At 43.4% G+C, this 25,509-nt stretch overlaps 2 protein-coding genes across 17 annotated transcripts in view; one reads left to right on the forward strand and one right to left on the reverse strand.

The window, feature by feature from the left end:
- The window catches only part of Trmt2b (tRNA methyltransferase 2B), a 93,459-nt gene that overhangs the window by 54,285 nt on the left and 13,665 nt on the right, over positions 1 to 25,509 (forward strand). The window lies entirely within an intron of this gene.
- Arl13a (ARF like GTPase 13A) overlaps positions 10,315 to 25,509 on the reverse strand; it is a 33,304-nt gene continuing 18,109 nt past the window's right edge. The window contains exons 1-10 of one of the 4 annotated variants that reach the window (XM_042268860.2): positions 24,164 to 24,427; positions 21,987 to 22,056; positions 21,547 to 21,617; positions 15,562 to 15,811; positions 14,479 to 14,584; positions 13,817 to 14,004; positions 12,597 to 12,774; positions 12,326 to 12,506; positions 10,931 to 11,017; positions 10,315 to 10,752 (exon numbers count right to left, since the gene is read on the reverse strand). In XM_042268860.2, coding sequence (XP_042124794.1) covers positions 10,745 to 10,752; positions 10,931 to 11,017; positions 12,326 to 12,506; positions 12,597 to 12,774; positions 13,817 to 14,004; positions 14,479 to 14,584; positions 15,562 to 15,811; positions 21,547 to 21,617; positions 21,987 to 22,045 — 1,128 coding nt within the window. In that variant the 5' untranslated portion in view covers positions 22,046 to 22,056; positions 24,164 to 24,427 and the 3' untranslated portion in view covers positions 10,315 to 10,744. Of the gene's footprint in view, positions 10,753 to 10,930; positions 11,018 to 12,325; positions 12,507 to 12,596; positions 12,775 to 13,816; positions 14,005 to 14,478; positions 14,585 to 15,561; positions 15,812 to 21,546; positions 21,618 to 21,986; positions 22,060 to 24,163; positions 24,428 to 25,509 lie in introns of those variants that run through there. The other 3 variants (XM_042268859.2, XM_076562210.1, XM_076562208.1) reach the window with 3 other exon arrangements.

Below are 25,509 nucleotides of genomic sequence, written 5' to 3' on the forward strand. Positions count from 1 at the left end.
GTTCAAGAGGTTTTAGAGCTAGGCTCAGAGAAAGTCTGTATTGACCAGACAGTGAACCAGCCCGTGTTGGGAGGGAGCTGCTCAAGGCATGTTTTGGAGCAAAACTGCAGTGTTAAACTATGAGGTTAAGACAGAACGGGGTGGGGAGCAGGAAATAGTGGGTTAGCTTTAGGCCCAGATGGGCAAACAGGTGGATGGGCAGGCACTTGAATAGGGTTCCTCAACAGTGAGGAACCAAGCCGAGTCAGGGAGTCATTGGCCTTTGACATGCACATACCACCAGATGATAGGTTGCTATGGGGCCCTGCCATCACATGTCAGGTGTCCAAGTTGGTAATTTGGTGGTGGTGGTGGTGGTTGTGGTTGTTTGAGACAGGGTTTCTCTTTATAGCCCTGGTTGTCCTGGAACTTGCTCTGTAGACCAGACTGGCCTCAAACTCAGAAAACTCACAGTGGTGGAGCACGCCTTTATTCTCAGCATTCAGGAGGCAGAGGCAGGTGGATCTCTATGAGTTCAAGGGCAGACTGGTCTACAGAGCAAGTTCCAGGACAGCAAAGGCTACACGAAGAGTTCCTGTCTTGAATATATATTCATATATACATATGCATACATATATACACACACACACACACACACACACACACACACATATGGAGTCTCCTAGGGCAGTGCACAGTTTGAAAAGTCACTGTTCAATACAATAAGGGGTCACTTAGAGTAAGGCATAATGGCTAGATCTCGACATAGTTCATAGGATGTTCTGACTTAATTGGTGTAGGGTATGATCCAAATATCTGAATTTTTGATGTTTTGGTTGTGAGCCTAACCCTTAACAGCTGAGCCATCTCTCTAACCCAGTATCTGAATTTTTTAAAGCTCCTTGAAGTTATTCTGAATGGGCAGCCACTATTATGTTAAGGTAACAGTTCCCAAGTTTGTCTATGCCTTAAACTCCTCCAGGCATTTTTTTTCAAACATCCAAGGCTTAGACTCCACCCTGACTAATTAAATTGTCATAGTCTCTGGAAGTACCACACAGATATTGAAGGCTCCAGTGTGTGCACGGCACTGGGTACCACAAGGTTAGAGTATTTCATGTGGCTGGTTGTCTTCAGGCAGGAGAAGAGAATGACTGTCATTTGTGAGATTTAAGTCTTCTAACCCTGCACCCTTAAGATCAAATTACAATTTATAACTCCTAGGATCATTAGTCATTTTTCCTAGGAATATAATTCAGAATGGCTTGCCCGCAAAGTGCAGTCATGAACCGTTGGCAGCTCTCTTAGAATTTGCCAATTAGTCCAAATTCAGGAGGACACTTGAAATGGAATATAACTATTATTTCTGAGACCTACCACATTTTCCCTCAGCAGATTCTATTCTGCTAACATATATATTTCCACTTTGTATTTTTCATTAATTTTCCTCAGAGGAACCCTGCTAGATGACATTATCCACACCTGGCCACAAACCACACAATGAAGACACATGTATTGTAAATAGCCCCAAGCCCATGTGTGGGGTTGGAGAGATGGCTCAGTGCTTAAGAGCACCTGTTACTTTTGCAAAGGACCTGGGTTCAGCTCCAGGTACTCACATGACGGCTCACAACCATCTGAAACTCTAGTTCCAGAGTACCTGGCACCCTCTTTTGATCTCTCTGGGCACCATACATACATGCAGATGAAACATTCATACACAGATTTTTTTTTAAAGCCCATCCATAACTATTAGCCTCAAAGATATTTAGAGGGCAGAGGTCCTTAGTCTGGAAACCTGAAAAAAATGCAACATTTCAAGGTGTTAGTTTAAACCATGTGTTTTGGGATTTTTGAGCTAGGGTTTTGCTATATAACCCTGGCTGGCCTGGAACTGCTATGGAGAACAGTCTGGCCTTGAACTTTCAGTGATCCTCCTGCTTCTAGCTTCCAAGTGCTGGAATTCAGGTGAACACCACTGACTCTGGTCACCATAGATATTTACTGATTAATTATCTTTAGTTGTAACTAAGCCAAGGAACGTTTGAGAGCAAGAGGGGGCTGCATTATGTACGCTTAGCTGCTTAGCAGTCACCCCCACTGGGCTGTACCTCTAACATCCAGCAGTGTCTGAACTGTGGCAGGAGCTTGGAGAGGCAGTTTGATATGTCAGCTAAAAGGAGCAGCTTTTTTCAGGCTGGCCTGGGCTTGAATCTTGTCTGTCATTTACGTGCTCTGTGACTTTGGACAACTTACTTGACCTCTTCAACTGTTTCCTGTCCCTCTTCCTGTAGGATAAGGATAGTGGTGGGATACACAGATGTTGTGTCTCTCTCACCCATCAGGAGCTGAAAATACGTTTCATCTACCTGACCCACTAACGCTAGCTCAGCAGCCATCGTATATAGTAGAGTGTCAGCTGTTTACTTTTGGGATGGCATGGATGACTGGAAGGTACCCAGCATCATTAGAGTACACGGGACTACACATCTGTAGCCTAGGAAAAGACCTGAACCCCAAATCCAAAATATATTTTCTGCCAAACGTGTATCATTTGCAGCACCATAAAGCCGAGGGATCCTTAACTTGAACCATTGAAAGCCGCTACTTAATTTAGGCAAACAAAAGCACACGTTGCGGAGTCCCTTCCCCATTGGTGTGGGTGTTTGTTTCTCAGCGTCTATGTTATACTTAAATATTGTAGTCTCCAGTGAGAATTTAAAATACAGTTTGAAGAGAAGTGAAGCAGAGAAAAGAGACAGGGAAGGCCATCCCTCTCATTGTGTCACCTTCACAATATTACCTGCTAAAAATAACCCGCTTGTCAAATCCCTTTGTACGATTGTAAGACGTGCTAATGTAAGACATGTGTTTTTGACACTAACCCTGATGAGGTGTCTTGGATTCAGGACTTAGGTACAGATACGATGTCGTTCCCATTTGGGTTCAGGAGCTCAGCACTATAAATTGCTCCCAACACCTACTTGTTTGCCCTTTTTTAACCCCCAAAGAGAAAACTTGTTTCTAAGATGGGGAGCACTGTACTGTGTACGATCCTGGATTAGATACTGAGTGGAAAACAGGCATGAGTGGAAAAGACTGGTGAATCCGAATAGTTGGTAGTTTTGATCAGTGTACTGGAGGTAGGTAAGATGTTGCCAGTAGGGTAATCTACGTTGAAAGGTCTATATAAATTCTTTGTACTATATTTATCTAAATCTAAAGTCTAGTTCAGTGTACGAAGTTAACAAAACAACCAGAACTTAAACATCTGGGTGTGGTGGCATACACCTGTTATCCCAGCACTGTCGAAACAAAAGAGGAGAATCATAAGTTCAAGGCCAACCTGGGCTACATAGCAAAACTCCATCTCAAAAAAAGTTTAATAAAACAACCAAACTAAGCATTGACTGAAAGCCAGTCCTAGAAAAACAAGGTCTATGTAGGTACTGAAGCAGAGTCTCCAGAGAGAGAAATTTACTTAAGTTGATACCCGGATGGATAAAGATGACTAATTAATTCTGAGTGCTGCCTGTGACCAGTTAACAAGGTAGCTTTTAGCTAGCAGTGGCTTACAAATATGGATGGGCTAGCAGTTTACCAAGAAAAGGGGAGGGTGGTTTCCTTTGTTTCAGAATAAGTGAGTGCATTTCAAAACATGGTAGCTTGACTTAACAGAGACCCAAGTGTGTGTAAATTCTTGTCTTGGAATTGTTTGGTTGGCTTGGGGTTCAGAACGAATTTCTCACTGTGGCATTCAGTTCTTTAAACCCTGAATTAAATTATATTCGGAGTTTACTACTATGCGAACCAAAGAGCAGATATATCTGAACCTCATATGAGAATGAAAATTTTCTTTAAAAAAAACATTAGGCTAGGGCTATAGCTCTGTTAGTAGAGTTTCTGTCTAGCATACAGGAAGCCTTTTGTCCCATCTACATAAACCAGACATGGTGCTACATGCCATTAATCCCAGTACCTGGGAAGTAGAGGCAGAAGGGTTAAAAGTTCAAGGTTATCCTTGTCAACATAGAGAGTCTGAGGCAAGCCTGGCCTATAATGGGCCCCATATCTTAGTTAGGGTTTCTATTGCTATGCTAAAACACCATGACATAAAGCAAGTTGGAGAGGAAAGGATTTATTTGGCTTACATTTCCATATTGCTGTTCATATTGAAGGAAGTCAGAACAGGAAGTCAAACAAGGCAGGAACCTGGAGGCAGGAACTGATGAGGGGCCATTGAGGGCTGCTGTTTATTCACTTGCTCCTTGTGGCTTTGTACAGTCTGCTTTCTTATAGAACTCAGGACCACAATCCCACCCACAATGTACTGGCCCTCCCACATCAATCACTAATTAAGAAAAAGCTCTACAAGATTGCCTACAATTCAATCTTGTGGAGACATTTTAATTGAGGCTCCCTCCTTTCAGATGACTTTAGCTTGTGTCAAGTTGACATCAAACTAGCCAGGACACCCCCTCCCTCCCACAAATGTATGGATGCCTAGCATGTCCTTATCCCAGCTAGAAACAGAAGGATACGTTCTAGGCCAGTCTGGGCTGAATAGTGAGACTTTGTCTCCAAAAAAACAGTAAGAAAAAAGTATTGTGGAAACTGCCATGGACTCTTAACAGAATTATAGTGCTCATTCCTTTGTGAAGTTCCTTGGAGATGTACTCTTCCATGTATGCTTTCAGTAGTTGCAGTCAGCATGCTTTCTCTTAAAGTTGTTTTCACTTAACATCATTTCACATTCTGATTTCCGTCCCCGCAGTGCACATAATTGTGTGCTTAATGGCTGTGTAACATTCCATTGTGTAAAATAGCATGCCAGTTCTTAGGGCTGGGCTTACTTTCATGAACAGACCAAAGGCCTGCTGTCTCTTAGCACTAGAGGTTTATTTTAGTCCCTGAAAGTGGCAACTAGCATGCGCGTGGGATCCTGTAGGATTCTTGAGTCACCAGCACACAGCACTGTCTGCTTTGTTAACATTGCTCTGCCTACCACTCCACAGCAGAGCCTCCCCAGGCTGCCTGGACCTGAGCTGGACTCCTCCTGGGTGCAGAGGCAGTAGTATAAGCCCCCAACTTCTACAAACCCTGACCCAGATCTGCTGCTAACAAAATAGCAGCAGGAACTATCTGCTGCTTCCGCCCTCGCCTGGGATCACAGTGCTACTGGTGTCCCCCACAGAGTCTTAAGGGAGAGAAGTGTCAAGAGGCGCGAGGATGGGTTATTCCAGCTGAAGGGATAGGATAGAGGGCAGGGATGCCATGACCATAACTCTTGGTGGCTGAATGGATGATTCCAAGTCCCAAAAGGTTGAATGAAAGCTTTCTTTCTCCATACCTCTTCCTGGCAGAAATCCCAATATTTGGTCTCCCGATAAAGATAAAGGGCTTCTGGGGTTGGGTAATAAAACAGTGAACCCCGATTTGACTCTTATCCTAACCGTGGCCACTGCCGTCTTCTGGGCAAGAACAATAGTTGGCATGCGGGATTCTCCTGAGAGAAAGTAGTGGTTGGTTCATCTCATTATTATGTCATTCCAGCAACAACTGCCTTGAAAAGATGTGGTTTGTCATTTTACCCTAAATTCACTGCTCTTTCCTTGTTTTTTTTTTTTTTTTCCAGAGGGGCTTATGTAGTCCAGGCTGGTATTAAACTTGCTCTGCAGCCATGAATGACCTTGAACTTCGGATCCTCCTGTCCTTACCTCTAGAGTGCTAAGCTAGACACCATCATGCCCAGTTTTGTGTGGTGCTGGGATCAAGGAGCACATGCATAGTTCTTGGGGACTAGAGTGGAGGAGCTGAAAACCATGTAGAGCAAAGGGCTGCCCCTACCTAGCCACAGTAAATCCTGTAGTCCCAAAGCCAAGATCTGCCTTGAAAGAACTAATAGATAAGTACCTGAACTATGTGGAGTTTGAATTGGGGGCCAATGCTATGTATGTGCTTCAATACCTCTGATAAGATGTGCCAATTAATCATCAACTTGACAGCTTTAGAATCTCCATGGAAACGCCTCCGGGTACATCTGTGAGGATGTTTCCCCAGAAGGATGACACCCTGAATGTGTGCAGCAACACCACAGTGGCAGGGGGTGTTCCTGGACTGAAAAGGGTGTGTGTGTGTGTGTGTGTGTGTGTGTGTGTGTGTGTGTGTGTGTGTGTGTGTGTGTGTGTGTGTATACGTACGAAAGTGAGCTGAGCAGCAGCCTTTCTTCCTTTCTGTTTCCTGCCTCGGCGTGCGCTGTCACCGGCTGCCACGTGCTGTGTTGGCACAGCTAGAGCCACTCTAGATACCGTGCCTCTCTCTCCCTTCATAATGGACTTTATTTACCCTCAAACTGTGAAGTAAAATAAACATTTCCTCAAGTTGCTTTTTTCTGATATTTTGTCCCAGCAACTGGAAAAGTAGCAAACACACCGAGTCTAGGCTCTAAAAGTCCTGGAGGAAGGCCAAGACGTTGATAAATAAAGAGAAACTCCAAGGCAACCATTTGCCTTGAATACAATTTACACGCTTGATTCAAAACAGTATCCTTTGCTTTGTCCTTGGGCTGCCCAACTGGTACACTCCTTTGGTGAGTTAAGATTCGCAGAGAATGTGGGAGGCAGAGATGGTGAATAGCGTGGCTTCTCTAAGCTAGCTCTTGATCCTTCAGACCTAAGATACCTGCCTTTAGGTTGTTCACTGGGAGAAAGGAGACACATTCTAAAGGAAAGCCTTTAAAGTGTAAGCCAGTGATCTAACCAAACTTGTCCCCTAACTAGTATTAGCCAGCGTTTGCACTATGCTAATCATTTTGTATGGATTAGTTGCTTTAAACTTTCAAACTTGCTTGAGCGAAGGGTTATTGTTATTTCTCTTTGGGAGGCCAGTGACTGTTATTTCTGACTTCACTTGAAGTTACCCGGTCATCTAGCTTGATAGGGGGCTTGGGAAATGTATTAACAGCCTGTAGAAACAAAATTAAACTCCACTCCAATACATATATATTATGCTACTCTTTATTACTTCTGTGACTGATAGATTGTTTTTAGAAGGCTGGTGTGAAAGGACCAGAATCATCACAGGACACCCCAAGACCAAGTTCTCAGCACAGAGGAAATATATATTGCACACAGAGGGACAAAGGGCAGGGAATAAGAGAAAAAGACAGAACCAGGAGAAGGGAAAGAACAAGGCGGGGTGGGGGGGTGAGGGGGTGGGGGGAGGGAGATCTGCCCAGAGGGACAAAGGACTGCCTCTAGATAGAGAGGAGACAGACATGGCCCACAGGTAAATGACAGTTTAGAAAGGGAAAAAGGGAGAGCCTCACCCCCCAACCCAGTGTTAGGATGAGTTGGTTTGTTTTAACTGGGCATGTTAATTAGGTGAGCCAAAGGGGGCTTCTGATTGCTGGACGTTAGTACTTCAATAGCTGGACCTATCAGAGCCCTTCCCAGTGAGACAGCTCAGCAGGTCAAAGCACTTGCTGCTAAGCTGGACAACTGGAGTTTAATCTCCACAACCCACGCAACTAAAGGAGGGAACTGACTTCTGCAAGTTGTCCTATGGCTTCCACATGCATCGGTAGCAGTGTTCTCTAAATAAGGAAGGAAATGGAAAAACCAACACATAAATAAGTAAAGGGAAGGTTTATTAAGAAAAGAAAACTTCCTGAACAAAACCTGCATGAATTGGTATGTGCCTGTAACCCCAGGATGAAAGAGGATCATGAGTTCAAGACCAACATACACACACACATATGCACACAAACAAATGTATTAAAAAAACCACCCAACTTTCAACTTCTCCTTAGGAAAAAAAAGTTGTCACTCAGAAACACATCCATTGCACAAAGGGAAGTGTGACGGTGTACTGTAATTCAGGATTTTTTCTTCTTCTTTGGAAAAAGTCTCTTGTATGCCAGGATAACCTTGGACTTGCTTTATGGTGGATCACCTGCCTCTACCTCCTCATTCTGGCAGTATAGGCGTACACTGCCATGTCCCATTTATATGGCATTGGGTATAGAACCCAGGGTTCCGTGTGCTGGGCAAGCACTCTGCCAACTACGCTTCATCCCCCAGTTGAAATTCAGTTCTGTTAGCAGGTGTTCAACCTGAATTCTCTACCTTGCTCATATTCACAGGCCTACTTACCATACCTTTCTCTGATGGCTAAGAAAATAATCCTACCCAATAGACACATGCCATGAAGAAAAATGTGTGTGGATGATCAATTCTCTTTAAAAAAAAAATGTGGTTTTATTGGCTGGGCGGTGGTGGCACACACCTTTAATCCCAGCACTCAGGAGGCCGGTTCAAGGTCACCCTGGTCTATGGAACTAGTTCCAGGAGGACCTTAGTGACACAGAGAAAGCCTGTCTCGAAAAAACATAAAAAACAAACAAACCATAGTTTATTGAATCGCAGTCTCCTGTCTTTTGTGCTGAGGATCAAGCCTGTGGCCTTGTGCATGCTAGGCTGGTGCCTACCACTGTTCAGCCCCAGCCCTGAAACTTCTTTAGTAGACACATTTGCTGCTTCCCGGGCTGAGACTGTTGGACTGCAGAATTCTCTAACAGGGAAAGTAGATAGAGTGGGATTAAAATGGCCTGGGGAGGATGCAGGCTTGGACACCCAGGCCATGCAGATTTAGGGAACATTTTTTTTTGCCAGTATCTACTCATACTATCTTGGGCATCTGTATAACATGGGTTTGACTAGAGGTTCTGTGAAGTTCTTTCTGGTGCCACAACTAATAAGCTTTCAGAGCAAATCAAAGACCCATAAAGCATTTAAAGTGGTTCCTTTGGATATAATAAAGTAGCCTTGGTGCTGCTCGGAGTGGCATGCACCTTTAATCCCAGCACCCTAGAAGGGGAATTTCTGTGAGTTTGAGACCAGCATAGTCTACATAGAGAGTTCCAGGACAGCCAGAACTACACAGAGAGATGGAGGAGGAAGAAGAAAGAAAAAAGAGGAGGGAAGGAGGAGAAACCTTTCATGCAGGTTTTTAAGAAGTTTTTAGTTGAAAGGTTTGTATCTGTCAAACAGTGGATTGACTGGCCTATACTGCTTGGCAAAGCAATCTAGGGTAGAGTTAAGAGCATGGATTATGGAGTTGGATTTATTTTTATCTATGTGCATGAGTATGTATGTACGTGTGTGAGTGTGGTATATTTATCTGTGGTGCACATGCATGTATGGGGGGGCGATTCATACATACAGATGCCAGAAGAAGATGCCTGGAGACTTGCTCTGTATTACTCTTTAGACTGCCTCTCACTGAACCTGGACCTATGCAAGCGGTCAACCAGCCTCAGTGGTCCTCCTGTCTGCCCCTTAAAGTTCAGGGATGACAGGTGCATGCATGTGCGTTCACATTCTGCTTTTTTACACGAGTGCTGGGATCCAAACTCGGGTGCCTGTACTTGAACATCTAATACTCTTATCTCCTGAGTCATCTTTATAGCCCCTGTGGACTTGGACTTGTTTAAAAATTTGTTCTGCTAGCTGGGCAGTGGTGGCACAAGTCTGTAATCCCAGCACTTGGGAGGCAGAGGCAGGGGGATCTCTTGAGTTCAAGGCCAGCCTGGTCTACACAGAGAAAAACCCTGTCTCGAAAGACAAACAACAAAACAAACAAAAATCCCAAACTGGTTCTGCTACCTCCTGGCGGGTGCCCAGGGGCCGATCATGTAACCTCTCTGAACATCCGGTTCTGCCCCTGTGAGATGAAGATGAAGGCAGTAATATATGTAAAGCAGCCCAGCATCTGAACAAGTGGAAGTACTCAGTCAACTATGCCTGCTAGCACGGTGCGTGCCCTTCGGGCTGTTAACGGAGTCCTCCACAGAGGCATGGCTACACTGCAGCGTGATTTCCTGGCTATAGCTTTCTCTTTCTAGGCGGAGGTAGAGAAAGTCATGTGTGGATCTTTCTGGCCCAAGGTAGCTTTAGCTAGGCAAGTTTGGATTCCATTCCTTGCTCTGCCTTTTACAGTATCCTCATTTGGGAAATGATGCCAGGTATAATACCTGCCCAGGAAGGTTGCCAATAGGACAATAGGTCGGAACAATTTAGCACTGTGCCAGGTATCCAGAAAGCTGATAAATGGGGCCTATGATGAAGGTGATAATAACAGTAACAGGAAGGGACCACTACCATCCCAACCACACCCTGCTGGGTGTGGAGTGGGGGAATCTATGCATGTGTTAAGAGCAGTTACTGTTCCTGAAAGGCTAGCAAAGCAACATGGTTTCCCAGACAGTAGCTAGGTATTTAAAGCCTACCTGTTTTTGGAGGAGATGTGGGGGAAAAAAAACACAAAACAATTGAGTAGAACATCATTCTTATTTATTTTGCCAGTCCCTTTATACCTGAGAACCTTAAAGAGGAACGTGTGATTCTAAAGTAACCCTGTTCTTCTAAGGCTCAATTTCAGTTGTTCACAACATCTTATCTGTAAGCTTTTTCAGGAGCATCTCAGTACATTTGGGAAATTGCTGCTCTTCTTTGGTGAGGTGGACGACACCTAACTTCCTGAGCCTCCCCGTGAGTATAGGATGAATTTGCTGGCTAGCACACTGGTATGGAGAAACAATGGTTCTCAAGGATGTGATGTTAGAATAGGTGAACTTGTACGTGGGCTGTAGAGACATTATCCAGTAAAAGTCAAAGACTGAGCATTCCTGCCGGTTCTGAAGATGTGCCCATTTACTGAAAGGTGGTAGAGGGAATGATTCTTCCACTGCTCCTCCATTTTCTCTTTAGTAATCTGTTAGGTTTCATCAGGGAAAGAAAACAGCCAGTTTTGCAAGTGAAGCCAACCAAGTACAAGGTTTCTATTGTACTACTTGGGGTAGGAGGGTGCCTCCCAGTTTCCAAGGCACCCTGTGGGACAGCCCCCTCCGTCCCAGCCTCAAACATTCTTAGACTATTTAAGGAGTACTCACCGCAGGAACGGAAGGCTTTGCTACACGAATCTTCCAGTAACATTTCTTCAGTGTTCCATTTTTCTACTCTCTTTTTTGGCCTACGAGCTGAGGTTATAGGAATGAAAATGAGTTTGGGTTTGGGATAAACATTTAGGCGTAGTTGCTGACATCTAGGAAGACATACTCTATTTTCTACTAGATTCCGTCTCTGCAGCTTACTCCTTATCTGTGCCTATTTCCTCCTTAGTGGCCAAGTGCATGTCCCTCGATGTATGCATAACAACTCAGCCTGAGGTGAAATGATTATTGTCAGTTGACAGTCAATATATGTCAAGTGGTAAAAGACTTTCCATGTTAGTAAATGGAAGTCATCCTTAGCACTTAATTATTTCTTGTATATAGTGTATGTGTATATATGTTTGAGTACACATGTATGAGGAGATCAGGGCTCAACGCTTCATGGTGTTTTTTTTTTTTTGAGACAGGGTCTCTCACTGATCAACTAGGCTGGGTAGCCACTGAGATTCAGGTGCTCCTTTCTCTTACCCCCCCCCTACAGTTACAGGTGTAGACCAGTGGGTGCAGGAGATCCAAACTCAGGTCTTCATGCTGGCATGGGAGGCACACGAAGCACTGAGTCATCCCCAGGCCCCATCCTTAGCAGTGTTAATGTCTCCATAGTGTGGATGCATCCTAGGTCATTTAGCCATCCCTGTCATTGGGCATTTGCATCGTTTCCAACATCTAGCTCTTGTACTGATATTATAATTGGAATATCCTTTAGTATACTGTTTGTGTACTTCTGTAATTGTAGACAGCTAAGCAAGAGACTAGTAGTTTAAAGTTTATTTTTAAATTCTTTTTTTTTAAGATTTATTTTATTCTAATGTGTATGAGTCTTTTGCCTGCATGTATATCTGTGAACCACATGTATGCCTGCAAAGGCCAGAAGAGGGCATGGGATCTCCTGAGAGTGGAGTTACAGATGATTGTGAGCCACCATGTGGTTGCCAGGAGCCAGATGTGGCTCCTCTGCAAGAAGAACAAGTGACCTTAACCACTGGGCCATCTCTCTAGCCCCATTTTAAAAATTGTTAATAATATGGAGAAAAGGAAGGGAAGAGAGAGATAGGCAGTGCACCCTACATAAAGGTTATGCCATTTTGTGCTTCCACCATTAGCAAGCATAACCTTTAAGTTACTGCTATAGCCAACTAAAGATCTTGTGTCAACTAATGCTGGGGTACCATGCTGGCCTATCAGAAGGTGGTCTCTAAGCATTGTCCCATACATATCTCAACAACAAACCATAGTGTGAAAAGTGAGTTTCATTCTCAAAGTAGGAATGCTATTGTAGAGAACGAAAGGAAGGCCTAGATAACTTTCCTTCTATAGCCAGTGATTCGACATTACCTTTGTAAAGATTGCCCTTGAGAGATGGAGCTGAAGTCTGCATATTGTAACATTTACTGTTGCAAGGCTTAGTGATACTCTGAGCTCCAGTCTTCCGAGAACATTCACCTTCCTCCATGATGATGTCCAGAGCAAATGTTACTGACATATTCTTTTTGGGCCTTATTCGCAGACCATCTTTCTGTATGCCAAGAAGAAGAGGGAAATTGTCAATTAGTTCTCAAGAGTTCAGTTACTGACCATGGGCAATAGCATTTCAAAAACCACTTACCTGCAGGATTGGCTTTAGGGGCCTAGCGTCCAGTGAGCGCTGTATTAAATGCTGTCTTGATTCAAAATGCTGTCTTTTGTCAAAGCGTCTTTGCTCCACATGCTGTCTATGCTCCAGGTGTTGTCTTTTCTCAAAATGCTGTCTGTTGTCTCTGAGCATTCCCACTCTGTTCGCGAAGCTAAGTTTGAAAGAACAAATCAGTAGTAGAGACAGACAGGTTTCGAGAGTTTTCTCCTCACGTCAGTTCTGGGGACTGAATTGAGGGCATCCCATGAGTGAGACAAACGCTCTGCTCCCGAGCTGGCCCAGCCGTCCAGCTTCTCCATCCAATGCAGCCGCCCTGCTGTCCTAAACTTTCAGCGAAAGTGGCAACAGAGCAAGAGGACCTTTAGGCCTTATGTTCCTCAAAACCCCGATCTCACCCTGCTCTGTCTTTTCAGCATTCCTGTTCTTTCCTGTCCTTCCGTGATTAGGCAGATCCGAGAACTGGAGGCTGAGAATTCGGAGCAGCAGTGTAATATTCATCTTTAGAATATTGTCAATAGGCTCCTTAAGGGGCACGTTCCCTTTGTCTTCCACAAGGCAGCTCAGGGAACACAAACCCTATTTTGGAGAAGCCCTAATGCTGATAGGCTGTGGGGGGGGGCATCCCACCCCCACTTTTCCCCAGAGTACTCTTGAGCAGGAGCAGCAGGAAATATTAGATATAAAGATAGCTAGAGAGAGGCAGACAGAAATACAGGATAGCCTCGGAAAGGCCTGGATCCTTATCCATTGGTCCCTGACTGTCTCTGCCAAAGGGCTTTTAAAGGAATGCCAAGAGGCGGAGCAAAAGACCTCCCCCAGCACAGCCAAGTGCAGACCATCCCAGACACCTGGTAACCATGCGTGTGGTCCAGCCGTTCCCTAATGCAGCCCTGCTGTGTAAAGCAAATTCTGATCTCACTAGGAAACTTCTGTGGATGCCAACAACAGGTTAGCTTTACCTTTAAAAAAAAACAACTATATGCCATTCATCCCATTAAAGTGACTGCTGAAGCCGTTCCAGAACTGCTAGTATACCTAGCAATGCCAATGGGCACTGCCATAGCCCCACTTGGGCCATCAGATTCTGAAGGACTTGCTGCCCAGAATTTAAGCACCTTTCAGAACTCACGGGTCGTGTTGAAGATTGACTCCCACTTGTATCATCAGTAAATCTAATGAAAGCAGCTCAGTACCTGTCTGATGAGCATCTTTCTCCACAGCCTCTGATGTTCTTGGAGGTTGAGATGCTCATACTGGGTGTGTGTTGACGAGTATACAGCTCATTGTGTTTATCACCAATAGCAGCTAATAGCCAACGCAGCCCTATAATTATTGGCTGTTGATGCCTCTTTGGGAGGTTTTTCATGGTTGAACATGGCTCCTGTAAAAAAGAAAAAAAAGAAGGCCTCGGACCTGGAATCCTGGACCTTTGGGGTCTAAAGGCCTGATCACTGTCATCTAAATGGCAGAGGTAGGTGTGCTGTGCCTAAATAGGTTCTCAGCTTCCGAGGAGACACTCAGCATTCACATCTGAGAGAGCAGATGAAGAGCATAAAAGCTGAGGCCCTTTAATAAAATGGCTATAGTGCCTTCATTGTGTGACCCCAAACAAGTCACTGAGACCCTCGGGCCGTTTAGCTGTCTCACTTATAAAACGGGGATATTAAAGTCTCACAGAACGGCTTTGAAGGCAGAGTATAATATTTGTCACTGTCAAGTTAGAAATAATCACGGCAGATGTTGCCTGTCAGGGAGAGGAACTTTGCCCCCAAGCCAGCATATGGGGCTGATGACAGACAGGGCCCTGGTTCTACTAGCCAGGCCTAGAGAAAGAAAAGGGGATGCTGACACTTACCACTCGGCACATGGACTTTGTCTCATTCACTAGCCTTTCCAGAAGTAGATATTCAATGATATCACAAGGCAAGAGGGCATCCTTCTTGTCTTGCTTGTTTGCCAGTCTAGAGCAGGGCATATAAAAGACAAGAGTGAAACCAAGGTACAGTCAGAGGGAGGGGAAAGCTGGGCATGGTGGCGCACACCTTTATTCCCAGCACTTGGGAGGCAGGGGCAGGCGAATCTCTGTGAGTTCGAGGCCAGCCTGGTCTACACAGTGAGGCCCTGTCTCACAAACAACAGAAAACAAAACACAAACAGAAAACAAAAAGGGGGTAGGGAACACTAACTATAGTATAACTGCCACATATCCAGGAATTGGGCTTAAATACATACCCAGTAAGATTACACTAGACTGTTTCTAGCCAAGTTTCAATGGAGCAGAAAAAGAGTGCAAATTGTCTAAATCCAAGATAATCCCCAGAGCTCATTTCCCACTTCCTGTCTACCACGTCTTGAACTTTAATTACAGTTGCTAATTGGGATATGAACAGGTGTGAGGTTTCACATCTCCCAAACTCTTCATACTCTAGTTGGGTTGCTAATGAGGAATCAGAGTGACGAAAGGCAGAGTTGGAAGGAGTGAGGTGCGACAGGCTACAGGAAGTATCCCCCTGAAATGAGTACCAGTTACATAAGCCTTGAGCAACCAACCGAGGGAGGAAGGCATTGGAACTGTACATTGTACAAAATGGGATTTGCTCTCAGCCATCGTCAAATTTCCAGATCAGAGACTCAACCAGAAAAGGGCAAATTCAGGAAAAGAGTCTTCAGGAAAAGTCAGGGTTGGGGGTAGGAGATCTAGATAGTTTTTCTCCTTGATGAAGGTTCAGGATTCATTTGTATAGTTAGGTATCATGTCCCAAGTGACAATGTGTAGTAGAAAAGTGGCTCTTGAAACCAGTGACCAGGGAACTAGGCCTTTCTATCTCATTGAGCCTAAAAGGTCTAGCTCCCTGAGCCTAAAGGAGCCTTTAATGTTTCTACCTTTCCCAAGACACACACTGGTAAAGGGAAGAAGGACAGAAAGGCAGACGCTTACATTAAGATAGGCTTTCCGGACACCCTTTTATCAAACATCAGGCGCGTTAAGATGATCTTCACTTCCTGGATGCGTGCTATGTCGCTCGAGTCCAAGACGAAAACAAGCCCATGGGCCTCAGCATAGTAGCTTGGCCATTTTTCTCGGCCTTTTAGGTCTCCAGTCAGGTCATAAAGAGATACTTGGTAACCATCTAGTAGAAGGGTAATCTGTGCTGGTTTCATATCACTGTGTATCTTGCTAGGAATCACTACAAATAGAAGGCGGGGAGAGACGACCACAGCGTGGCAAAATGTAGTTAGATGAGATTGTCCATCCTTGGGCAGAGCCTGCCCTCAGCAACCCCACCACAGCAGCCTGCTGCCCTGCTCAGATTCAGGGATGCATCTTTCCAGTTCTCTTTTTGTTGGTGCTCTTACTATGGTTGGTTGGTTGGTTTACACGGAGTCTCACTATGTAGCCCTGATTAGCCTGGGATTCACTATGTAGCCCTGATTAGCCTGGGACTCACTATGGAGCCCTGATTAGCCTGGGACTCACTACGTAGCCCTGATTAGCCTGGGACTCACTATGTAGCCCTGATTAGCCTGGGACTCACTAGGTACACCAAATTGGCCTCGAACTCACAGAGATCCACCTGTTTCTGCCTCCTGAGTGTCGGGGATTAAAGGCGTGCGCCACCATGCCCAGCAAAATGCATCTTTCTAAATCACCACTTTTCCTGGCTTTCTGACTTCAGTCAATAAGTTGAATGGTGGCCACAGAGGACCTGCTTCCTATCTAAGTCACCTCAGCCTACATGTCTCCCTTTTCCTGGGCCTTCACAAACTGCCATTCTCTCCACCATTCTATGGCTGTTCATGGCTGTTTTTTTTTTTTTTTTTTTTTTTTTTTATAAAATATCCATTTAGATCTTGTTTATTGTAGAAAAAATTCTCTCACACTATCCTTAGTCTGTATAAAGTGCTTTCCACCCGTGTTTAGCACTATTATAACACGTATTAGAGTCATAATTTCTGTTGTTTACTCAACTAAGTTATAAACTGCCATAGGAAGGTGAAGTCTTAATTTTATCCGTTATATTCATGAAGCTGGGCACAGAAGGTGGCCCACAGGTACTCGATAAATGTTTGATGAATGAATGCTGGTTCTTTCTCTTTGTATTTCACATGCACTGGTGTTTTGCTTGCATGTATGTCTATGTGAGGGTGTCGGATCTCCTAGAATTAGAATTACAGACATTTGTGAGCTGCCATGTGGGTGCTAGGAATTGAACTTGGGTCCTCTGGAAGAGCAGCCAATGCTCTTAACCGCTGAGCCATCTTGCCAGCCCTAGTTCTTTCTCTTTCACAGTTTCAAGACCCAACCACCACATTATTCAGGAAGCCTCCTCTGACCTGCCGGCCTCTCACTGTCCTCTTTTTCAGCACATTGTTGAAGTAGCCATTGACCTATTTTTGTGCTTGCCCATTGCCTTACTGTAGGGGTTCAGGAAGTTCTTACAATGTCTGTTATTATGAATGAGGACATGAAGTGTCTCTTGTGTGTCTCTTCCAAGAAACGATGCCAGATGTGGGCACATTTCCCATGTAAGCGCTTTGCCCAGAACATAATATCCTGTAAGGAACTGGACGCCTCATTCAGCTCTTAACAGAAATGCATTTTACAACAACAGTCTTTATATGCTTCACAGTTTGTTGAACTGATGGTCATGGTCTAAGTTTCTGCTTACATTATTAGTTAATAACTTCATCGATTTCTGACACTAGGAGTACTCAGACTAGAATCAGTAATTTCTTATTGGTAATAGTAGATCTATCTATGACATTTTCCATAGGATTGCCAAAATAAATCATTAGGCTAAATTACTAATTCTTTCAGATTTTTAGAAATTCTTGTTTATACACACTTATGAATATACACATATATATGGCAACTATACTTTAATGTGGTTTTATAACATTTCTACTATTTTTAAGTTATAGCTTTTTAATTATAGCTTTCAGAAAGCATATACATTTCAGTCACAACTTTGATATGATATTTGCTATTGAAATTGCACTACATGAAAATATATACATAGAAGTAGCATTATATAGACTGAGCAGGTTGTGGTTATGTATTTAAGAATATATATGTATATATGTTGATATATACATATATGTGTATATAATAACAATTAAGGAAAGAAGAGTCCATGAATTGAAAGAGAGCAAAGAAGGGCATATGGAAGGGTTTGGAGGGAGGAAAATGAGGGCAAAGTGATGTCATTATATTATAACTTCAAACAATAAACAGAGGAAAAAGAGGTGAATGGGTTAAAACTCCAAAGGATAATTTTAAAATATTGTTTTCTGTGTCCAAAAAAGCCTTGTTATTCTTTCTTGTAAGACATAACCATTCCCCTGTTTTGTTTTGTTCTTCTTTTTACTTAAAATTAATTTCTTCAATAATTCGGTCTGTTGCTGATGACACTAGATGCTAGCTAGACACTACAAGAAGTAGTTCCTTGTTAATTTGCATTTATCTTTTCTCTTAATTTATAAATACCCTGAGGGCAAGTTCCAACTCTCATTCATCTCTATATTCCTGGCTAAGTGTTTCATGAAGTATGGTTTGGGAGTAGTATGCTTCAGAGTTTCATGGATGTACTTATTAACCCCTACCCTGGACCAAAAGACTCAAGATCTCAGGATCTCTCAGCTTGGAATGGAAGCATCTGTACCATTTGTAACAAAGTGGCTATGGTTAGCATGATCCTGATGTGATTCTTCTGCACTTTAAAGCTTGCCAATCACTACTCCTGAGAGCTCTGAAACTTGGGTGTGGTTGTGTCTCAGCATCACCTGATGAGAAAGAGCCACACGGGCTCTCACTAAACTGAAATATGCCGGCTTAAGAGGTCGCCAGGCTTCCCAGGTGACTTTGATCACTGCCTCATTGTTCTCTAACTTTATCTTCCCAGGTTTTTAAAAACCTGTGGTACTAGTCTTCATTCTCTGACACTGGGATTGCAGAGGAGTGTTGCTCAAGCATTATGTTGTTTTGAAAGCACCCAGGTTGAGCCTGGAGAAATGGCTCAGCGGTTAGGAGCACTTGCTGCTCTTCTAGATGGACTTGGGTTCCTGCACCCTCATGGTAGCTCAAACCTGTCTGTAGTTTCAGTTCCAGGGTATCTAATGCCCTCTTCTGGCCTCTGTAAGGCACTGCATGCCATGTACATGGTACACATACATGCATGCAGGCAAAACACTCATACATATGAAATAAATAATTTTTTAAAAAGTATCCAGGTGATTGGAATGTATAGTCAGATTTGAGAGTCACAGATGTCAATATTCTTATGTTGTGGAATGTTATTTTAAAATGTGTTATATTTGTTTATGCTGTGGAACATTTGTTTTAATGATGCAAAGATGTTTTGTGTTGTGTTTGTTTAACTCTGTGAAGCTGTGTTACTTTGCCTGCCTAAAACACCTGATGTTCTAATAAAGGGCTGAACATCCAATAGCTAGGCAGCTGCTGGATAGGCAGGACTGGCAGGCAGAGAGAATAAATAGAAGGAGAAATCTGGGAGGAGAGGATCAGAGAACAAGAGGAGAGAGGACACCAGCGGCCAGCCACACAGCCACACAGCCAGCCACGGAGTAAGAGTGAAAGTAAGATATATGGAAGTAAGAAAAGAAAAAAGCTTAGAGGCAAAAGGTAGCTGGTATAATTTAAGTTAAGAAAGGCTGTCTAGAAATAAGCCAAGCTAAGGCTGGGCATTTATAAGAAATAATGAGCCTCCAAGTGATTTATTTGGGAGCTCGATGGTGTGCCCCCAAAAGAGCCAAAGAGTGAAAAGAATAAATCAACAACATTCTTATTTAGGGCACCTGGCTGTGCTCATACTTAATTTCTTGTCCCATGTGACCATGGCATGCAAAACAGTTGTAGTGAATGGTGTCATCAATAATGATGGCTTGTATGCTAAACTGTTTTGTAGTTGGTGTCTTTAAATGTCCATACAGGTTCCTATCTACAGACTGGAATGTAGTTCCTTGAAAGTTATCTGTTTGTGACATTCATCTTTGAAAACCACAGGGACAGGAGACGTGAGCTATTCCATTTGGGAGTACATAGAAACCTACTAGATTGATTTTAAGTGGACCTGCATGAACAGAGGTGGCCCGAGACATTCTTCAGAATGACATCAGTGCCTATTAGAATGTCTCTGTGAATGAAGTCACTACCATAAACCAATGCATTTATGAGCCAGCCCCAAGTTATCCACTGAGCACAAGGCAAGTTATGCACTAACGAACTACATCCACTCTGCTCCAGGAGTCAGAATGGGAAACAGACACTTGTCTCAGACGAATAGCTTGTGCTTAATTTCAGATGAGTGCTTCCTACAGTTGACTGGCCATCAGAAACATCTGGGGAGTTGTCATGTTGTGGCTTCCCAGGCCCCACCCAGACTGAATGGGAATCCAGGGCTGAGGCAGCTGGAGATCTAGTAAACTATCCCCATTCTTGTCAGTAATCTTGTGGCTTGTCTTGCCTGGTTGTGGACTTTGCTGTCACTGTTTGCCTTTGATCATCTCTGCCTAGCAGTATTGGGAGATGCAAGGAGCGAAGTGCGCGCTGTACTGGGAGATGCAAGGAGCGAAGTGCGCCACATCTAACGGGGCAGGCCAGGCTGAGGGGTTGGCAAAAATGCACTCGGAGGGTCTACTGGGGCTGAGGGAGAAGAAGTTCTGAGGAGGCCACATGTAGTCTCAGGGGAATGGTGGAGAACTTTCATTCCAGGAGTAATTATTGAAGACGTTAAGAGCAGAGACTCAGTGAGTAAAACATCCATTTCTTCTCATGGGGTTCCTGAGTTAGTGGTGGATTTGGAATTGGGCAAGGCTCTTGGGATAGTGCATGCCAGGGGGTGTGGGCAAGGAATGTGGTGCAGGGAATAAAGGAGGGCTTTCCGGTGGCCACGGTATGAACTGAGGGGCTTGGTTCTGTGGATGGCCGAGGAGCTAAAACTGCAGTCGTTGTGAAGTACGGTGCTGTGGCAGAGGAATGGCAGAGCCTTTGCTTTTGTTGTGTCAGAGTACTGTGTGCGAAGAGCTGAAGTGAAGCTGGAGGAAGAGGCAGAGGCGCAAACAGGACTTGGTGTGCTGCTAAGATGGGTACGTTTGACTTCAACAACAATGGCGCTATATGGACACATGCTGTGCAGGGGAGTGTCATGAGTTGATATTTGCATCTCTCCGATAATTAGAGGAATGAGTAGAAATAACCAGATCGGCCAAAGTTCACTGTTGTTGAAGGAAACTGAAGAAACTCCAGATAGACCATGGGTACAGGTGTCAGGGTGACCATTTCCTCTACTTTGCTGAGGGTTGTCACGGTCTATAAAACTCAGCCATATCATGATACTCCTATATCAATTCAATAAACATTGATGATGGGCCAGACTCTCTGTTGACTTCTGATTGATTAACAGGTAGTTGGAGCTTCACAACAAGTATAGCAGCTTCCTACAATGCTATGTGACTGATTCTGGAAACATCGAGGGACTGCAGATGTTGTACTATACTTGAACTGAACATTTCTCAAGCTCTAACTTTCAATATCACCTGTCGTGGAGTTTTGTGTTATTACACTTCTTTATTACTCTACACTTGTTTCTTATCTAGACCAAATTACACATGAATTGAGCTCTGAAAATAGACAGCATTTTAAACACACTATGCTTCAAAATTGACTACAATGTTTTACATAACTTAAAGGCCATTTGTATTGACATCATGTGAGGACTTTCCATGAGAACATCTTATAAAGGGAGCAGGTGACAGACACTCTATAAGCAGTTTGTTAATGCCTAATGAGGAGACTGAGATATTTATCTTTACAAGAGAGAATCTGAGAGCCAGGAACTAAGGCTAAGGTGGAATGACTATTTCCAGGAGCCCCACACCAGAAACTAATGCTCTTGGTTCTTACATCTTTGAAAGGCCTCCATAAGATGACTTTTGCCTGAGTTGTCCAAGCCAATGACAATGATTGTCACATTCCTGGGAGAGGAAAAGAAAAATTACTCAAAGGCACGAATCTCTTAATGCTTAGACTAAGAATTCTATTCTTTCTCCATGTTTGAAGCTTAGCCTGCAATAGTCTCAACTCACGTATCATAAAAAGCCCCACCACAGTGGCAGGAGTGGTGTGGCTACCCCTCCCAAATCCTCCAAGGATGCATGCCCCCCCACCCCACCCCCACCTTCTGTTTCTAGAATGATCATCCTCTCTCAACTCTATTCCCAGTCTTGCACTTGCTGTCTGATTACTTCCCAGATGTGTCGTAGCCATTTGTCCCTTGTAGAACTTGAGGCAGATACTTGGGAAGTCATTCCAAATTGGGTACGGAAAAGTAGCTGGAAACTTACCTTTGTTTTACTTCTGTGACCTTTTGACGAGACCAGCAGGCAGTCAAAAGTCGGAACATGATTCAGCTTGCTTCTTCAATATTAAGGGACAAAAAAATAAATGACAAATCACATCGATTGTGAATTAAGTTAGTTTGTCGTACAGCTGCTGATACATAGAAAGTCTGTGACTGTTGGAATTCTATTGTATCATTCAACCCAGCCTAACTTGTAAATGCCACAGAGGAGAGGCTGGCTACCCTGAGCTCCAGTGACAGTTTTGTGGTAATTTGTAGTTTCCTACAAAATAGAGTGACTTGTCACCAAAGCAACCCAACACACAGACACAACCAGATAGACCCTATCTATCCCTTTAGCTATAGTTTGTTACTACTAGGAATGTCTTCATTCAGTCTTGGGGAAAGGTGTGATGATTCATTGGAGAAGCAGCTTAGTGTAAAGAACCATTGGAAGATTCGTTCTGAGTAACTTCTCCATTGGGCTTGGTTCTGTTACTGCCTCAGCTTCAGAAGTAGAGGTGTTGGTGATCCACTTTTCATAGATTTTATCCAGTTCCTAGGATCTGTAAGGGACCTCAGATATCACCTACAGCAGACTAATAGATATTAAACAGCAGTCCAGGTGCCCCACTGCCAAAGATTCCAAGGGAGATAAATGTTTCTCAAGTAAGTTTAATGTGCAGCCTGGTTTGAAAGTGATTGCCTAAGTAAAAGATAATTTAGGCAACTGGTTCCATGTTGTAGCATGTATGAATCCTTAAATTTTTTGAGATAGATCTTACTCATAGAACTTGCTATATAGACCAGGCTGACATTGAACTCACAGAGATCAGCCTGCCTCTGCCTTCTGAATGCTTGGATTAAAGGCATGAGTCACCACCCTTGGCTTCATTTATTTTTGTGACTGAAAATTGTAGGTCTATCACATCCATTCACTCATCCACTGATGGACATTTGGATTGTTGCTACTTATCGGCTTAGCGCTAACACTGCTATAAACGTGTGTGTAAATGTGTTCATTTCTTTTGGGTATATTCGTAGGAGTGATTTCTGTGTTATACGCTGTATCTGTGTTGAAGCATTCAAAGAACTGCTGGATTGTTTTGCAAAGTGGCCGTAACATTTCCCACTCATACCAGGAAATGCTAGAGAGTCTATTTCCTCCACATGTGCAACTAAAGCTTATTGCTGTCTTGGTGTTTGTAGCTATCCTAGGAAGCATGAAGTGAGGTCTCAGTATGATTTTGACTTACATTTTGCTGATGCCCAGAGTTGTAGGAAGAAGCAATAGGGTTAAGCAAAGATGTCATTTTGGACCTATATGGGCCTTGCCTCACTGTTCATTGAGGAGTTTGTATGCCAGTTATTAATGGATGACTTAGCATTGGTCATCCAGTCATCCCCTGTTTTGGAGCATTGTTATTTTCAGAGAATCACATTTTATAGCTTGTCTTCGAGTACAGTTCACTGTTTAGGAAACTGGCTTCCCTAAAGATCTGCTGGAGAATGGCTTGCATCAGACAAAAAAAGAAGCCATATATATGGCCTGTTATCAAAACAACAACCTTACTCTAGTCTTGCTCATGAAGCTAATAAGACCTAGAGCCTGAAAGGGCAGAGCCTAGTTGTCTTGATTCCATGATGGCTGTCTCCCTTTGAGACAAGGTTGGTAATATCTTCATGTCAATTTCCTTTTTAGTACATTTATTAGTGTACATTAATTGTACACAATGAGTTTCATCAGCATACTTTAGAATATGTAAATAATATACTTTGATTTCATTCATCCACCATGACCCTTTTATCTCTTCCCCTCACCTTTCCCACTTAGCATCCCTTCCACTTTCATTAATAAAAGAAAATCTGGATTGCCATTCATATACCTTAATCATTTTCAGAGCTTCTTAGCTTGACCTTAGTCTCTGTTTGTCCAGTTTGGCACTGCACAAGTTCTTCCTTTCTGAGGTAAGAAGGGTAGGTGGGATGACCATAATTCAAACCTAGACAGTATGGCTTCAGAGTATTGAATCTGACAGGCTGTGTGTGGGAGACCCGAGCTATTAGACAGTTATGGATGCTATTATGTCCAGTGCCTCCTCTACATAGCCTGGGGTGAAATCACCTAAAGTTAAGCTTATAAATTCCCATAAAGTGAAGAGATCTATGTGTTTGCCTTACCTTGAGATGGTTAATTATTTATCTGATAACAAGTTGAGTTTTGGGCTGAAAAATGTTAACTGTGTTGAGTTTCAGAAAGATTTGTTGAGCTTTTTAGCCTTCTGGATAGATTAATACAGCCCACTTGTCCACTTAAAGGGTAGGCAATGTTCTAACAATAGCTTGTCAAGGTTCTAGCATATCCATGGTAACCACTTCCTCGTTCTTAGGAACCAAACACATCCCCTTTTCTTGTGTGATTACAGATAATTACAAAATGAATTTTTATTCATTATAGATTTCCTTTTTAAAAGTTCGTATAGAATTCACTGGGCTTCTTTAAGTACTTTTTTTTCATATTAACTCATTTAATCCTCATTGCAACACGACGAAGAAAGGGCCGTCATTCCTACTGTTAAGAGATGAGGCTCACACAGAGCTTAGGGAGGCTGACAAAGGCTCTCCATCCAGTGGTAAGGCTAAAACTCAAACCTAGGCAGTCTGGCTTCCTAGTCGGTGTATTAGGTTAGGTAGTCCACAGGTTGTGTGGGACTCAAGGTTCTAGAGGGGCTGCCTCTGCTCTGGGCCTCTATTTCATCTCTCCATACTTTTCCATACTTAGTCTTCCTTAGTGTGCTGGCTAGTTTTATGTCCATTTGACACAAACTAGAGTCACTGGAAAGGAGGGGACCTGATTTGAGAAAATGCCTCCATAAGATCTGGTTGTAGGGCATTTTCTTCATTAGTTATTGATGGGAAGGGCGCAGCCCACTGTGGGTGGAGTCATCCCTGGGCTGGTGGTCCTGGGTTCTGTAAGAAAGCAGGCTGAGCAAGCTATGAGAAGCAAGCCATAAGCAGCACTCTTCCATGGTCTCTGCATCAGCCCCTGCCTTGAGGTTCCTGCCCTGTTTGAGTTCCTGTTCTGACTTTCTTCAATGAAGAACAGTGATGTGGAAGTGTAAGCTAATAAGGCCTTTTTCCCCCAAGTTGTTTTGGTCGTGTTGTTTGATCACCCCTGATATCTAGAGGTCTATCTATTGCTTGATGTTTTAGAACTAAAGATCTATGGTTATAGTCACTTTGGCTTGAAGCTGTGGTGGTTTGAATAAGAAATGTCCTTCACAATACCACAGCTAGATACCACGTGCTAGCAAATAACAATCCCAGTACTAGGAGTGGGTTACTTCTTTTTGAGGTACCATAGATCTTTTTGGGGTACCATAGATCTCCACACATTACAGGTTATGCCAACACTCCATAATTTGATCACAAGACTCTATTGCTGGGACTAGAGAGATAGCTCAGTGGTTAAAATCATGTGCTGTTCTTGTAGAGGACCCAGGTTCAGTCCCAAGTATTAACTTGGT

The sequence above is a fragment of the Peromyscus maniculatus genome, chromosome X, assembly GCF_049852395.1.
Source record: "Peromyscus maniculatus bairdii isolate BWxNUB_F1_BW_parent chromosome X, HU_Pman_BW_mat_3.1, whole genome shotgun sequence".
In the NCBI taxonomy this organism is placed as follows: Eukaryota; Metazoa; Chordata; class Mammalia; order Rodentia; family Cricetidae; genus Peromyscus; species Peromyscus maniculatus.